General features: G+C 53.7%; 2 protein-coding genes across 14 annotated transcripts; one reads left to right on the forward strand and one right to left on the reverse strand.

The window, feature by feature from the left end:
- Nucleotides 1–29: 29 nt before the first annotated feature.
- CCDC159 (coiled-coil domain containing 159) lies at nucleotides 30–8,885 on the reverse strand. 8 transcript variants are annotated; one of them, XM_073016941.1, is made up of 13 exons: nucleotides 8,700–8,885; nucleotides 6,456–6,574; nucleotides 6,129–6,358; nucleotides 5,641–5,674; nucleotides 5,302–5,390; nucleotides 5,129–5,210; nucleotides 3,998–4,193; nucleotides 3,025–3,092; nucleotides 2,859–2,935; nucleotides 1,403–1,524; nucleotides 1,100–1,182; nucleotides 278–394; nucleotides 30–101 (listed from the first exon to the last, which is right to left on the reverse strand). In XM_073016941.1, the coding sequence occupies exons 1-13, from the start codon at nucleotides 8,705–8,707 to the stop codon at nucleotides 97–99; spliced, it is 1,230 nt and encodes a 409-aa protein (XP_072873042.1). In that variant the 5' UTR covers nucleotides 8,708–8,885; the 3' UTR covers nucleotides 30–96. The 8 variants fall into 8 exon arrangements, with proteins under 8 accessions (XP_072873042.1, XP_007993486.3, XP_072873043.1 ...); XM_007995295.3 differs by having other exon boundaries at nucleotides 8,697–8,885; XM_073016942.1 differs by having other exon boundaries at nucleotides 8,690–8,885.
- A 121-nt stretch (nucleotides 8,886–9,006) lies between these two features.
- On the forward strand, nucleotides 9,007–12,827 carry TMEM205 (transmembrane protein 205). Of its 6 annotated transcripts, none has more exons than XM_007995303.3 (4): nucleotides 9,007–9,117; nucleotides 9,649–9,757; nucleotides 9,858–10,021; nucleotides 12,483–12,827. In XM_007995303.3, exons 2-4 carry the CDS (start codon nucleotides 9,658–9,660, stop codon nucleotides 12,786–12,788), a joined length of 570 nt encoding a protein of 189 aa, XP_007993494.2. In that variant the 5' UTR covers nucleotides 9,007–9,117; nucleotides 9,649–9,657; the 3' UTR covers nucleotides 12,789–12,827. The 6 variants fall into 6 exon arrangements, with proteins under 6 accessions (XP_007993494.2, XP_007993495.2, XP_037848067.1 ...); XM_007995304.3 differs by having other exon boundaries at nucleotides 9,015–9,117; nucleotides 9,540–9,757; XM_037992139.2 differs by having other exon boundaries at nucleotides 9,056–9,198; nucleotides 9,540–9,757.
- Nucleotides 12,828–13,926: the final 1,099 nt, after the last annotated feature.

Below are 13,926 nucleotides of genomic sequence, written 5' to 3' on the forward strand. Positions count from 1 at the left end.
CAGGAAGCAGCAGGACTAACAGTCCAGGCTAGAGGAGGGTTTCGGCTAGTTTATTTTCTCTCTGGAGGGGTCTTCAGGGAGAGCAGTCCCGGCTGCTCAAGCTGTGGAGAGAGAGGGTGGGTCAGGGCCTGGCCAGGTCCAGGGGACTCCGGGGCTGCAGGTTAGGGATCGCATGCCCAGATCGGGATCTGGGCCTGTTCCAAGGGTCTAAACTGTGGGAGTCAAGGGCAGGTCAGGAGGGAAATGGGTGGAGGGGGGGACTGGGGAGGATCTGTACCGGGTGGGAAGGAGCGGCAGCTCTTGCTGAAAGGTGGCTGGGAGAGGTCCTGGTCAGAGTCGGAGTCAGAGTCCCAGGAGGCGAGTGGAGGGCTCAGGCACCGGTGCCCCTTATGGCCTGCAGGAGGGATAGGTACCCTGAATGTGACCCTTGAGTAACCCCCAAACATAGGCCCTGTGTCCCTTCATATATATACCTCACTGATACTTAAACCATGACCCCCAAGTCTCTTGAATGTGATCTAAAGTGACACCAAATTATGACTTCAATGACCCTTGAATTTTACCTGACTGACACTTTTTTCTGAGATGGGGTCTCGCTCTGTTGCCCAGGCTGCAGTGCAGTGGCTCGATTATGGCTCACTGCAGCCTCGACCTCCCAGGCTCAAGCGGTCCTTCTTTCTCAGTTTCCTGAGTAGCTGAGACTACAGGCGTGCTCAGCTTCAGGTACACCATCACCCAGCTAGTTTTTACATTTTTTGAAGAGATGGGGTCTCACTGTGTTGCCCAGGCTGGCCTCAAACTCCTAGACTCAAGTAATCCTCCCACTTTGGTCTCCCAAAATATTAGGATTACAGGCATGAGCCACTGCATGGAGTCCCCGTGGACTCCTATAAGATCCAAGTGACTCTGAATGTGACCATGAATGACTCCTGGATGAAACCTCCAGTGACTCCTTAATGTGACCTCAGAACACTACTTAATGTGACCATAGAATAACACCCAACAGATGTGACTCCCAAATAGGCTCTCTGAACATAGTCCCCCTGAGTGAAGCTAGACAATGACCTCCCACCCTTAAGCAATTCTCAGTCTCCCTCACCCCTGAGGCTTGAGGCCTTGGGACGGGCCCCCGAGCACATGGTGAGGCCGTCTATGGAGTTCTGCAGCACGTGCACGGCAGACCTGCAGGAAGATGAGGAGCTGGGCGCCCTGGGAGACTCCAGACTGCTCAGGGTGTGGATAGCAGTAGGGCTAAGGTTGGGGGCCATGGTGGGGGTGAGTCCTAGGGGGTGAGGGAGGTCTGGACTCAGGTGGGCTCCAGATTCTGGTGGTCACTGCCAGATCCCGCTGGGGGAAGAGGTTCAGATGAGGGTTGGGGGTCAGACTGACGGCTGAGCATCACCATATGTCACTCAGTTCCTTCTGGAGGTCATCCTTCCAGCAGCCACTGGCTCCCTGCGGTATCTCTTCAGTCTCCGGCCAGGCAGTTGTCTCATGACCCTGCTGCTTCATCTTGGTCAGGATCTGGGGTGGGGACGGATGAGAGAACAGCAATCATAATAATAATGACAATAGCGCCGGGCGCAGTGGCTCATGCCTGTAATCCCAGCACTTTGGGAGGCTGAGGCAGGTGGATCACGAGGTCAGGAGATTGAGACCATCCTGGCTAACACGGTGAAACCCCATCTCTACTAAAAATACAAAAAGTTTGCTGGGTGTGGTGGTGGGCGCCTGTAATCCCAGCTACTCAGGAGGCTGAAGCAGGAGAATTGCTCGAACCCGGGAGGCAGAGAGGTTGCAGTGAGTTGAGATCGCACCATTGCACTCCAGCCTGGGTGACAAGCACGAAACTCCGTCTCAAAAAACAAAACAAAATAAATAAAGATGACAATAGTAAAAGGTGACCGCTATATAGTACTTAGTACATGCCAGGCTGCATTCAAGTGCATAATACTCAGCTAATACAGACACCTGATCAGGTAGGGATGAGTGGGGTTTCTTTGTTTTGTTTTTATTTTTTGTCTTTTTTTGAGACAGGGTCTCACTCTGTCGCCCAGGCTAGAGTGCAGTACTATCAGGGCCCAATGCACCCTGAACCTCCAAGGCTCAAGCGATCCCCCTAGCTCAGCCTTCTGAGTAGCTAGGTCTACAGGCATGTGCCACCACACCCTCTTGTTTCATTTTTTTGTTTTGTTTTGTTTTTTGTTTTTTTTTTTTTTTTTGTAGAGACAGGGTTTTACCATGTTGCCTAGGCTGGTCTTGAACTTCTGGGCTTAAGCAGTCCACCCACCTCAGCCTCCCAAAGTGCTGAGATAACAGGCATGAGCCACAGCACCCAACAGGATGAATTTTCTTTTTCTTTTTCTTTATTTTTTAAGATGGAGTTTCGCTCTTTTTGCCCAGGGTGGAGTGCAATGGCATGATTTTGGCTCACTGTAACCTCCGCCTCCTGGGTTCAAGCGATTCTCCATCCTCAGTCTCCTGAGTAGCTGGGATTACAGGCACGCGCCACCATACTCGGCTAATTTTTGTATTTTTATTAGAGACGGGGTTTCATCATGTTGGCCAGGCTGGTCTCGAACTTCTGACCTCGGGTGATCCACCCACTTCGGCCTCCCAAAGTGCTGGGATTACAGGCATGAGCCATTGTGCCCAGTCAAGATGAGTTATTATTATACCCATTATACAGATTAGGAAACTGAGGCTCAGAGAGGTCAAGTGACTTGCCCACAGTCACGCAGCAGTGAGTGGCAGAGCTGAGATTTGAACCCAGGCTCCAATCTCATGGTGGAAGCTGGCTGAAATCCCCACCCCTCTGTCTCCCACTCCTCCCCAGGGTCCCCATCTCCTGCACTCACTTTGCGGCATTTCACCTGCGTTTTCTGCATTTTCTGAATGTTCACCAGGTTCTCTGAGATCTCATCCTCCTGCGCCTCTGTGGAGGGAGGGGGCTCAGGGGGACAGGGGGCTGAAGAAGGAATCCCACCCCCCACCCGCCACCGGATGTGGGCTCCAGGCACTCACGGAGCTTCTGATAGATGAAGGTCACCTCCTCCCGTACCAGTTCCAGCTCCTCCCACAGGAACTTCTTGCTGAGGGGACAGTGCAGCCTAGACCTGCACTCCCTGTCTGGCCCCTGACCTCCCATGCCCCTATCTGTCCCTCCCTCCACCCATTCTCCCAAGCTCTGTCCCCCGCCCACCTCCCTGCCCTTTTACCCTCCCCTTCTACAATCCCCCTACCCTCATCCCCATCCTCTCCTTCTGATCCCCAGCCTCCCATTCTCTCAGCCTCTCCCACCCCACTCAGCCTCCTATCACCTGGCCTCCACCTCCCCACCTCCTGTCCCCAACTTTCTACACCACCAGCCTCCTGTCCTCTCAGTCTTTCCTGCCATCCCCCCTTCTGATTCCCTGGCCTCCTTTTCCATCCCACCTCCAGCTTTCTGTCTTCCCTGCCTTCTGGCCTCTCAGTTTCCCACTCCCCCGCCCCCACAAGCCACCTGTCTCCCCTGAGCCTCTCCTCCTCTCCTTTTTTTTTTTTTTTTTTTTTTTTTGAGACAGAGTCTCACTCTGCTGCCCAGGCGCCCAGGCTGGAGTGCAGTGGTATGATCTCGGCTCACTGCAACCTCTGCCTCCTGGGTTCCAGTGATTCTCCTGCTTCAGCTTCCCAAGTATCTGGAATTACAGGCACCCGCCACCATGCCCGACTAATTTTTGTATTTTTAGTAGAGATGGGGTTTCACCATGTTGGCCAGGCTGATCTCGAACTCCTGACCTCAAGTGATCCGCCCATCTTAGCTTCCCAAAGTGCTGGGATTATAGGCATGAACCACCACACCCGGCCTCATCCTCTCTTCTTGTTCCTCAGGCTTTCCACCATCCCTCAGTCCCCCTCCCCCAGGCGTCTGCCATTTCCCCCATCCTGCCTCTATTCCCCAGTTGTGGGTCTCCCTTCTCTCCCATGGACTCCAGGCTGCCCTCCCGCCATCCCCCACCTGTCCCGGATCTCCTGGGCCAGCAGCTGTAGGCAGCGAGTGGTGCGGGCCCGCTGCACCTCCTCAGTGTCACGCAGGGTCTTCTCCAGCCCCTGCAGGCCTTGGGCCAGGGCCCCATACAGCTCCTGCTGGCCCTGCTCCATGCCCTTCTTGTGCCTCTCCTTCTCTCCCTGGCGGCCTGTGGGGCTCAGCACCTCTGCAGAGAGTGTGGGACCTTGACTGAGCCCTGATCCCACCCAGAACCCAGCTTGTCCTAATCTTGACCCAGAACCCAGACTCAGCCAATTTCTCTCACCCTGGCCTGGCCCAGCTGATCCCAACAGGACCAGCTTCCAGCCTTTTTTTTTTTTTTTTTTTTTTTGAGACGGAGTCTTGCTTTGTCTCCCAGGCTGGAGTGCAGTGGTGTGACGTCATCTCGGCTTACTGCAACCTCCGCCTCCCAGAAAGCAATTCTCCTTTCTCAGCCTCCTGAGCGGCTGGGACTACAGGTGCACGCCACCATGCCTGGATAATTTTTGTATTTTTAGTAGAGATGGGGTTTCACCATATTGGTCAGTCTGGTCTCGAACTCCTGACCTCAGGTGATCCTTCTGTCTTGGCCTCCCAAAGTGCTGGGATTACAGCCGTGAGTGACCGCACCCGGCCTTTTTTTTTTTTCTTTCTTTCTTTTTTTTTTCTTGAGACAGAGTCTCGCTCTGTCGCCCAGGCTGGAGTGCAGTGGCCGAATCTCAGTTCACTGCAAGCTCCGCCTCCTGGGTTTATGCCATTCTCCTGCCTCAGCCCCCCGAGTAGCTGGAACTACAGGCGCCCGCCACCTCGCCCGGCTAGTTTTTTTGTATTTTTTAGTAGAGACGGGGTTTCACCGTGTTAGCCAGGATGGTCTCCATCTCCTGACCTCGTGATCCACCCGTCTCGGCCTCCCAAAGTGCTGGGATTGCAGGCTTGAGCCACCGCACTGGGCCTCTTTTTTTTTTTTTTAAGTAGATATGGGGTTTCACCATGTTGCTGAGGCTGGTCTCAAACTCCTGACCTCAAGTGATTCACCCTCTTTGGCCTCCCCAAATGCTGGGATGACAGGCGTGAGCCACCATGCCTGGCCTAGCCTGACCTTGATTTCTGGCCAGTCCTCACCTTCAAGCTGCTGAATCTTGATTTGCTGCAAGCAGCTCTCCTTCTCCAACATGGTCACTGAGTGGTTCAGGAACTCGAAAGCCTGGGGGAAAGAGGTCAGCCTTGGGGTGGGAGGAAGGAGGGGAGGGCAAGGAGAAAGAGAGGTTGCTGGGGGCAGGTCCAAGGTGGTTCACCTTGGTCTGGGCCTGTAGCTGGCTCTTGAGTGACTCAAGTTCACATCGCAGGAGCTTCTGGGAGTCGGGAATCATCACAATGGTCTTGGCTGTGGGCAGAGGATAGGGTGAGCCAGGGCTGTAAGGGGTGGGGTCTGGGGCAAGGGCAGGGCAGAGGTCAGCAGAGGCTCAGAGTAGCAGTAGGGACAGGGGGTAAGATATGAAACAGGGTCCCACTCAGTCTTGGGCAGGAGTGAATGGGTGACCATGGCAGGGGGTCAGCTGATGCTGGGGCAGAGGGTAGAGCTGGAAACCAGCAGGTCTTCCCCACACAGTTTCGTTGGAAAGGAGATTTCTCACCTTTGACTTTGGAGGAGCTGGTCTCCAAGGGCTTCTAGGGAAGAGAGATGAGATGGGAGGAGAAATTTGTCCCTGAGCTGCCTGCTTGCTAACCTCAACCCAGTTTGGAGGGCTGGACAAAAGTTGGATCTCCTCGGTTCTGGGTGTCCCAAACCACAAGTACAGGCAAAGCTCCACTCCGGGCATATTCATGCACCTCCCCCTTGGGCTACACACGCTCAGAAGTGCACTTATGTGGCTGAGAGACAATCACAGTCAAATCCCCATGGAAGACACACAACCACACTCTTTCTTTCCATCCATTCCTTCCTCCATTCAAGACTTGCTTAGTGAGGGCCTGCTGAGTGCCAGGCGCTGTTCTAGGTGCTGAAGAAACACAGTGGGTGTGTTCATGGGAGTCCCTCTGCCCTACAGCCCCTTCCCTAAGTCCCACAGCAGTAGATTGCAGTGGTTTTTGGCATTGAAGGGGTTTCCCGGGTGGGGATGACCTTAGCTACGTTGTGATGCCTCTTCAAAACGTCCTGGTCATTACAGCACTCCTTCTGCAGGTCTGGATTGGGGGAGGGGGCAGCCTCATGTGGCGGAGGCCCCGAGCCCCACCCTGGCCTGCAGTCTGCACTCTTCACTGTGTCCCCAGAAGCAGGACGTCCCAAGGTCTCTGGCTCTGGGGTCCTGAACCAGTGAGCTGTACGCTCCAGAGCCTTGTCCGAGGAAGAGCCTGGGGGTGAGGGCTTCCTTGAGGGACAATGCAGGGCACTCCTCACATTCCCAGCCCCTCCCAGTGTCCCCAGCCCTATGGCAGCCCCCCAACGAACCCCAGTACTTGTCACACTTCACGTTAGCAGGCAAACACACGCTGGAGGGTGAGGGAGGTGAGTAGAGGCAGGACACAGAGTAGTCAGGGTCCCGGGGTAGGCCGGCCAAAAGAGGGTCGCTGTGAGTAGGGAAGCAGGGGCTGCTTTGAGATAAGTCCCCATGTCCCCAGTGCCCCCAGACCCTCCCTGACATGCCAGAGAGGCCTCAGCCCTAAACTCAAGGCTTCTCAGTTATGGTAGGAGTCAAAGCTGGATGAAAGATGATCCCAAGGCTAGGCGCAGCCAGCAGTGATGGCTCACGCCTGTAATCCCAGCACTTTGGGAGGCCAAGGCGGGAGGACCACTTGAGGTCAGGAGTTCAAGACCAGCGTGGCCAACATGGTGAAACCACGTTTCTACTAAAAATACAAAAACTAGCTGGGGGTGGCGATGGGCACCTGTAATCCCAGCTACTCAGGAGGCTGAGGCAGGCGAATCGCTTGAACCCGGGAGGTGGAGGTTGCAGTGAGCCGAGATTGCACCACTGCACTCCAGCCTGGGCAACAGAGTGAGACTCGGTCTCCAGAAATAAAAAACAACAAAAAAAGATTATCCCAGCCCCAAGGTTTGGGCTGGGCAGTGAGAAGGACCCAGAAGGCCCCAAAGAAAAAACTCAGGCCTCAGAAGAGTTCAAAGAAAAAAGGGACCTTGACACTGGCTTAAAGGAAGGGCTTTCCTGGCAGGCAACAGCATGTGCAAAAGCTTGGAGGTGTGGAACCACATGCTCTATGCTGGTAAATTCATGATGGCTGAATCGAAGTCCAAGAGGAAGCAGCAGGAGGTTAGCAGAGCAGCTCCAGTAAGGTATTGATGGCCAAGCCAGGAACTTGGACCTGGCCCCACAGGTGAATGCCAGCCATAGAGTGTGAGCAGGAGAGGCAGGGCATATCTGTTCAATAGATGTTAGCTGAGCTGGGGCCCAGGCCTGCGCTAGAAGAGGCTGGGAACAGGAAACAGCTGAGCTCTGGGTCTCACTTCCGACTCCCCTCCCCCTCTAGTATAGCCAGATATGGCACAGATGGAGATATCTGGGGCAGGTCTGCCTGGAGGAATTTCTAGGTGAAAGGCACCTTGCCCTGAGTCACACTCAGTCTCTTCCCCCAAATCCTCTAGACCTTTCTCTTCTGTCGCCCTTGCCAGGCCCTCTGCGTGATTCCGTCGACCTGGAAGACTCCTACACGCTCTTCAAAACTCTACTCAGGCTGGGCGCGGTGGCTCATACCTGTAATCCTAGCACTTTGGGAGGACAAGGCAGGTGGATCACCTGAGGTCAGGAGTTGGAGACCAGCCTGACCAACATGGTGAAACCCCATCTCTACTAAAAATACAAAATTAGCCAGGTGTGGTGGCGCATGCCTGTAATCTCAGCTACTTGGGAGGCTGAGGCAGGAGAGTCGCTTGAACCTCGGAGGCGGAGGTTGCAGTGAGCCTAGATCATGCCATTGTGCTCCAGCCTGGGCAACAAGAGCGAAACTCTGTCTCAAACACAAACAAACAAACAAAAACTATTCAGCATATCTTCGGTAAAATCTTCCTTAATCCTTTTTTAGGCTCCTATTTTCTGAGCACCTAACTGAGTGCCGGGCATCCCCTAAGCATTCACTGGATCTTGACACACACCCTGTGATGTACACGTTTTTCTTCTGCCTGAAATGTCCTAAGCTGCCCCTCCGAGAGTCACTGCCTCAGGAAGGTCCTCACTTCCAGGGGCAGCAGAGTATGATGGTTAAGCAGGGAAACTCTCCGGCTAGATGGCCTAGGTTCAGATCCTAGCTCTGTCCCTTCCAGCTGTGTAATACTGGTCTCGTTATTGAACCTCTCCCTGCCTCAGTGTCCCCAACTATAAAAACGAGATGTCATAATATTCACCTAAGTGGGATGTTGTGATTAAATAAATTAATCCATGCCAGTGCCTGGTATAGAGTAATGGGAAGCTGTGTTCGCTCTGGAATGTCACGCTGAGAACCTAGGACTTAGGGGCCATAGGAAGCATGGGAGGCTTGGAGGGGAAAAGGAGAGGCATTTGGGAGCCAGCTTAGGTCCCCAGTCGTGCCTCCTCTCTCCCGGTCCCATCCGGTTGTTGCTTCCGCGTCCCTCCTGGGAGAATTATTTAGGGAAGGGGGCGGGGTCATCATCCTGGCTCCGCCCCCTGGGTTGTGAATTCTGCACCCGCCAGGCTCCAGAACCCCACCTACCACATACCACCTGTTCATGCTCTCCCATCAGGGACCACGAAGCCAGTCCTCAGCCGTGACGCTGAAGTTTGATCCCGCGGGGACACCATCGCATTAAAACGCTCAGCGGCTGAAGGAGTCACAGAGAGGGGTGTGGCCGGCATTTTAGTTCCGCCCCTGCCAGAGTAGCTGAAGGCCTCATTGGCGCCTTCACGCTTCAGCAGCGCTTAGTAGCCGCGGTGTAATTGGATAAAAGCCCGTGGAGGGGGCGGGATCCCAGGGGGGGATTCTACGATTAGTCAATACCCAAGAGGGCGGGATAGAAAGGTGCAGATCTACGATCCGATTGGTTTCAGGCTCAGCTGGCAGGCGGGACGAATTCTTGGGGGAAACCCACGAGGGGACGCGGCGGAGGAGGGTCGCTGTCCACCCGGGGGCGTGGGAGTGAGGTACCGAATTCAGCCCATTTGGCCCCGACGCCTCTGTTCTCGGAATCCGGGTGCTGTGGGTTGAGGTCTTGGTTCCTAACGGTGGGATCGGTGTCCTCGGGATGAGATTTGGGGTTTCCTCTGGGTTTTGGGGATCTTCACCTAATATCTGGGATTATTTTATGAGAAAAGTGGTCTTGGATGTCAGAACTGGATCCCTGGGGTGATGTTTGGGAATTAGTGGAGTGATCTCTGAAGACCTAGGGCTATGAGCTGGAGCTGCTGGGGCTGAAATTTGGGGGCCTCTGAAGTGGCATGGAGATTGAGGTCCAGAGAGCCTGAGAGCTTGAGGGCTGACATTTGGAGAGATGGGGTCGAGGATTGTTTTTGGGCCTTGACTTCTTTGGGCCTTTCTCACTCTCATTCCTGGGCTGCTTTGCCAGAATCTCTGCTGGATTGGCCGTAACCCTGTCCCCGAGCGGGTTCACAGGGTCTGAAGGCCACGCACGAGGCAAAGGTAAAGTTCTGAGCCACCCGGTGCCTCCTTCCCAGGACTGCAAGATGGAGGAAGGCGGGAACCTAGGAGGCCTGATTAAGATGGTCCATCTACTGGTCTTGTCAGGTGCCTGGGGCATGCAAATGTGGGTGACCTTCGTCTCAGGTAGGGACCTTCAGCTTGGATGTCATGGGTACCTGGGGTGGGGACAGAAATAAGAGGGCGGTAAGTGCTCTAACACCCCTGTGGTCCCCATATCCTGCAGGCTTCCTGCTTTTCCGAGGCCTTCCCCGACATACCTTCGGACTAGCGCAGAGCAAACTCTTCCCCTTCTACTTCCACATCTCCATGGGCTGTGCCTTCATCAACCTCTGCATCTTGGCTTCACAGCATGCCTGGGCTCAGCTCACATTCTGGGAGGCCAGCCAGGTACGTGACTTTGAGTGCCACTGCCCTCTGGAGACTTATTCCCAGGACCCCAATGAGCGCCTATGGCTACACCTTTTCCAGGGGAAAAAAAAAAAAAAAAAAGTCCAGGCATGGTGGCTCACGCCTGTAATCCCAGCACTTTGGGAGGCCGAGGTGGGTGGATCACGAGGTCAGGAGTTCAAGACCAGCCTGACCAACATGGTGAAACCCCGTCTCTACTAAAAATACAAAAAAATTAGCCAGGCATGGTGGTGTGCACCTGTAATCCCAGCTACTCAGGAGGCTGAGGCAGGAGAATTGCTTGAACCCAGGAGGCAGAGGTTGCAGCGAGTCAAAATCACGCCACTGCAATCCAGCCTGGGTGACAAAACAAGACTCCGTCTCAAAAAAAAAGGAAAGGAAAAGAGAGGAGAGGAGAGGAAAGGAGAGGGGAGGGGATGGGAGGGGAGGAGAGGGGAGAGGAGGGGAGCCCCTTCTTCCTGGTAGATACAAAGCTGGGCTCTGGATACCCTTGAGCAGTGCACAGCCTGTACAACAGTCCCCAGCAGCCCTGTCTATCCCCCAGCATCTCCCCGCTAGCTGCTGTTCCCTCTCCTCCCGCTGGCTGGGCCTGCTGCCAAGCTGTGGTGACTCAGCTGAGCTGGTACATTGACCCCAGTTTATTGTTTAAAAACCAGCCCAACCAGGAATTTACGGTTTCCTACCGCCTTCCACACATTTTTCTGGCCACAAGGCAAGAAACTATCTCTGCATCTCAAATTTCTCTACTCTGGCCTTCCCTTACCTGCGTTATGTTCCATAAATGTGGGCAAGTGAGATCTGACAGGTGTTTCAAGAATAATCTCATAGAGACAGGAGGGGATTATGGGTAATTAGAACTTCACAGACTTTTTTTTCTTTCTTTTATTTATTTATTTTAATGAAACAGGCTCAGAAGTTATTCAAATACTTAAAAAAAATAGAGATGGAATTATAGCAATGTGAGAATGGCAAAAACATTTTTCTTAACTAAAAAAAATAGGGAGACTGGGTACAGTGGCTTATGCCTGTAATCCCAGCATTTTGGGAGGCCGAGGTGGGCGGATCACGAGGTCAGGAGATTGAGACCATCCTGGCCAACATGGTGAAACCCCATCTTTACTAAGTAAACTACAAAAATTAACTGGGTAGCGTGCACCTGTAATCCCAGCTATTTGGGAGGCTGAGGCAGGAGAATCACTTGAATCCGGGAAGTGGAGATTGCAGTGAGCCGAGGTCATGCCATTGCACTCCAGCCTGGGCAACAAGAGTGAAACTCAGTCTCAGAAAAAAGAAAAAAAAATGAGATGAGGGTCTTGCTGTGTTGTTGTTCAGGCTGGTCTTGAACTCCTGGCCTCAAGGGATGCTCCCACTCCTATCTCTAGAAGCACCGGGATTACAGATTACAGGCTTGAGCCACCATGCCTGCCTTCAAAGACTTTTTTTTTTTTTTTTTTTTTTTTTTGAGACGGAGTCTTGCTCTGTTGCCCAGGCTGGAGTGCAGTGGCCAGATCTCAGCTCACTGCAAGCTCTGCCTCCCGGGTTCAGGCCATTCTCCTGCCTCAGCCTCCCGAGTAGCTGGGACTACAGGCGCCCGCCGCCTCACCTGGCTACTTTTTTGTATTTTTAGTAGAGACGGGGTTTCACCCTTTTAGCCAGGATGGTCTCGATCTCCTGACCTCGTGATCCGCCCGTCTCTGCCTCCCAAAGTGCTGGGATTACAGGCGTGAGCCACCGCACCTGGCCTCAAAGACTTTTTGTTTTGTTTTGTTTGTTTTTGAGACAGGGTCTTGTTCTGTCATCCAGGTTGCAGTGCAGTGGTGCAATCTCGGCTCACTGCAACCTCTCCCTCCCAGGTTCAAGCAATTCTCATGTCTCAGCCTCCTGAGTAGCTTGGATTACAGGGGTACAGCCCCCACACCTGGCTCATTTTTGTATTTTTAGTAGAGATGGGGTTTTGCCCATGTTGCCCAGACTGGTCTTGAACTCCTGGCCTCAAGTGATCCACCCACCTCAGCCTCCCAAAGCACTGGGACTATAGGCATGAGCCACTGTGCCCAGCCACTCAAAGACTTTTTTATTCACTCTCTGTGGGTCCAATGTCAGCTTCTGGGGTCTGGGCTGTGGCCACTGAGGAAGGAGATCCTGCCCTGGGGACTTTCAGGCTGAGTATCAGAAGAGAGGAGGCTTGGGAGGTTTTGGGGGGAATAGAGGAGGTGGGGATAGAGCTTTTTCTTCAGAGCGATCAGTTTCAGAGTAGAAGAGCTGGAACTCTGCTTTGGGTCCCTCAGTCTGGGTTCAAGGAAAGAGGGGGAGGCAGGATTTTTGATCCAGTGCTGTCCCCACCCCCACCCCTGTGCTGCTGAGGATACAGAAAGCCCCTCCCTAGGGCCCGTCTGACCTCCCAGGCATGGCTCACCTTCTCTTCTGCTGTCCCTGCCAGCTTTACCTGCTGTTCCTGAGCCTCACGCTGGCCACTGTCAACGCGCGCTGGCTGGAGCCCCGCACCACAGCTGCCATGTGGGCCCTGCAAACCGTGGAGAAGGAGCGAGGCCTGGGTGGGGAGGTACCAGGCAGCCACCAGGGTCCCGATCCCTACCGCCAGCTGCGAGAGAAGGACCCCAAATACAGTGCTCTCCGCCAGAATTTCTTCCGCTACCATGGGCTGTCCTCTCTTTGCAATCTGGGCTGCGTCCTGAGTAATGGGCTCTGTCTTGCCGGCCTTGCCCTGGAAATAAGGAGCCTGTAGCATGGGCCCTGCATGCTAATAAATGCTTCTTCAGAAATGGCTGCTGTCTCTTTTTTCACCCCCATGAGAAGCAGGGGGAGGGGCAGGCAAGGGTGGAGCCAGGGGCCTCAGGTTCCCCATTCATGAAGCATGATGACTTGGAGTATCAGCCATTTTAGCCTGTAAGCCTCTCCTATAATGATGCCCATTTATTGAGCACCTGCTGTATACCAGACATGTTGTTAACCACTGACATATCATGTATTATTTGTTTTGTTTTGCTTTGTTTTGAGACAGAGTTTCACTCTTGTTGCCCAGGCTGGAGTGCAGTGATGCGATCTCAGCTCACTGCAATCTCTGCCTCTGGGTTCAAGTGATTCTCCTGCCTCAGCCTCCTGAGTAGCTGGGATTACAGGCATGTGCCACCATGCCTGGCTAATTTTTTGTATTTTTACTAGAGACTGGGTTTCTCCATGTTGGTCAGGCTGGTCTCGAACTCCCAACCTCAGATGATCCGCCCACCTTGGCCTCTCAAAGTGCTAGGATTGCAGGCATGAGCCACCGCTTCTGGCTGTTTTGTCTTTTTTTTGAGACAGTCTCACTCTGTTGCCCAGTTTGGAGTGCAATGGCGCGATCTCAGCTCCCTGCAACCTCCGCCTCCCAGGTTCAAGCGAGTATTCTGCCTCAGCTTCCTGAGTAGCTGGGATTACAGACACCTGCCACCACGCCCAGCTAATTTTTGTATTTTTAGTAGAGACGGAGTTTCACCGTGCTGGCCAGGCTGGCCTTGAATTCCTGACCTCAGGCCATCTGCCCACTTCAACCTCCCAAAGGGCTGAGATTACAGGCGTGAGCCACTGCATCCAGCCTGTTTTGTTTTGTTTTTTGACAGGGTCTGGCTCTGTCACTGAAGCTGGAGTAAAGTGGCATGATGATAGCTCACTGCAGCCTCCAACTCCTGGACTCAAGCAATCCTCCCACCTCAGCCTCCAAAGTAGCTGGGACTACGGGCACATGCCACCAGGTCCAGATGGTTCTGATCCTAGAGGACAATCCTATTTCCCACTCTACTGACATTGGGGATGGCCATGTGACTTGCTTTGGCCAATGAAATGTGAGCAGAGGTGGCATGTGTCCCTTCCAAGTAGAAGTGTTACAA

The sequence above is a fragment of the Chlorocebus sabaeus genome, chromosome 6 (genome assembly GCF_047675955.1).
Source record: "Chlorocebus sabaeus isolate Y175 chromosome 6, mChlSab1.0.hap1, whole genome shotgun sequence".
NCBI lineage: Eukaryota > Metazoa > Chordata > Mammalia > Primates > Cercopithecidae > Chlorocebus > Chlorocebus sabaeus.

Bases quoted from the DNA above. Each gene is read 5' to 3' on its own strand.
- CCDC159 (XM_007995295.3), bottom strand. The intron at 5,391-5,640 runs GTGAGAAATCTC...CTCTGCCCACAG, and splicing joins CAGCTCCTCCAAAGTCAAAG to CCAAGACCATTGTGATGATT. The intron at 1,183-1,402 runs GTGATGCTCAGC...ATCTTCCTGCAG, and splicing joins AAGGAACTGAGTGACATATG to GTCTGCCGTGCACGTGCTGC.
- TMEM205 (XM_007995303.3), top strand. From the start codon at position 9,658: ATGGAGGAAGGCGGGAACCTAGGAGGCCTGATTAAGATGGTCCATCTA. The intron at 9,758-9,857 runs GTAGGGACCTTC...CATATCCTGCAG, and splicing joins GTGGGTGACCTTCGTCTCAG to GCTTCCTGCTTTTCCGAGGC. The intron at 10,022-12,482 runs GTACGTGACTTT...TGTCCCTGCCAG, and splicing joins CATTCTGGGAGGCCAGCCAG to CTTTACCTGCTGTTCCTGAG.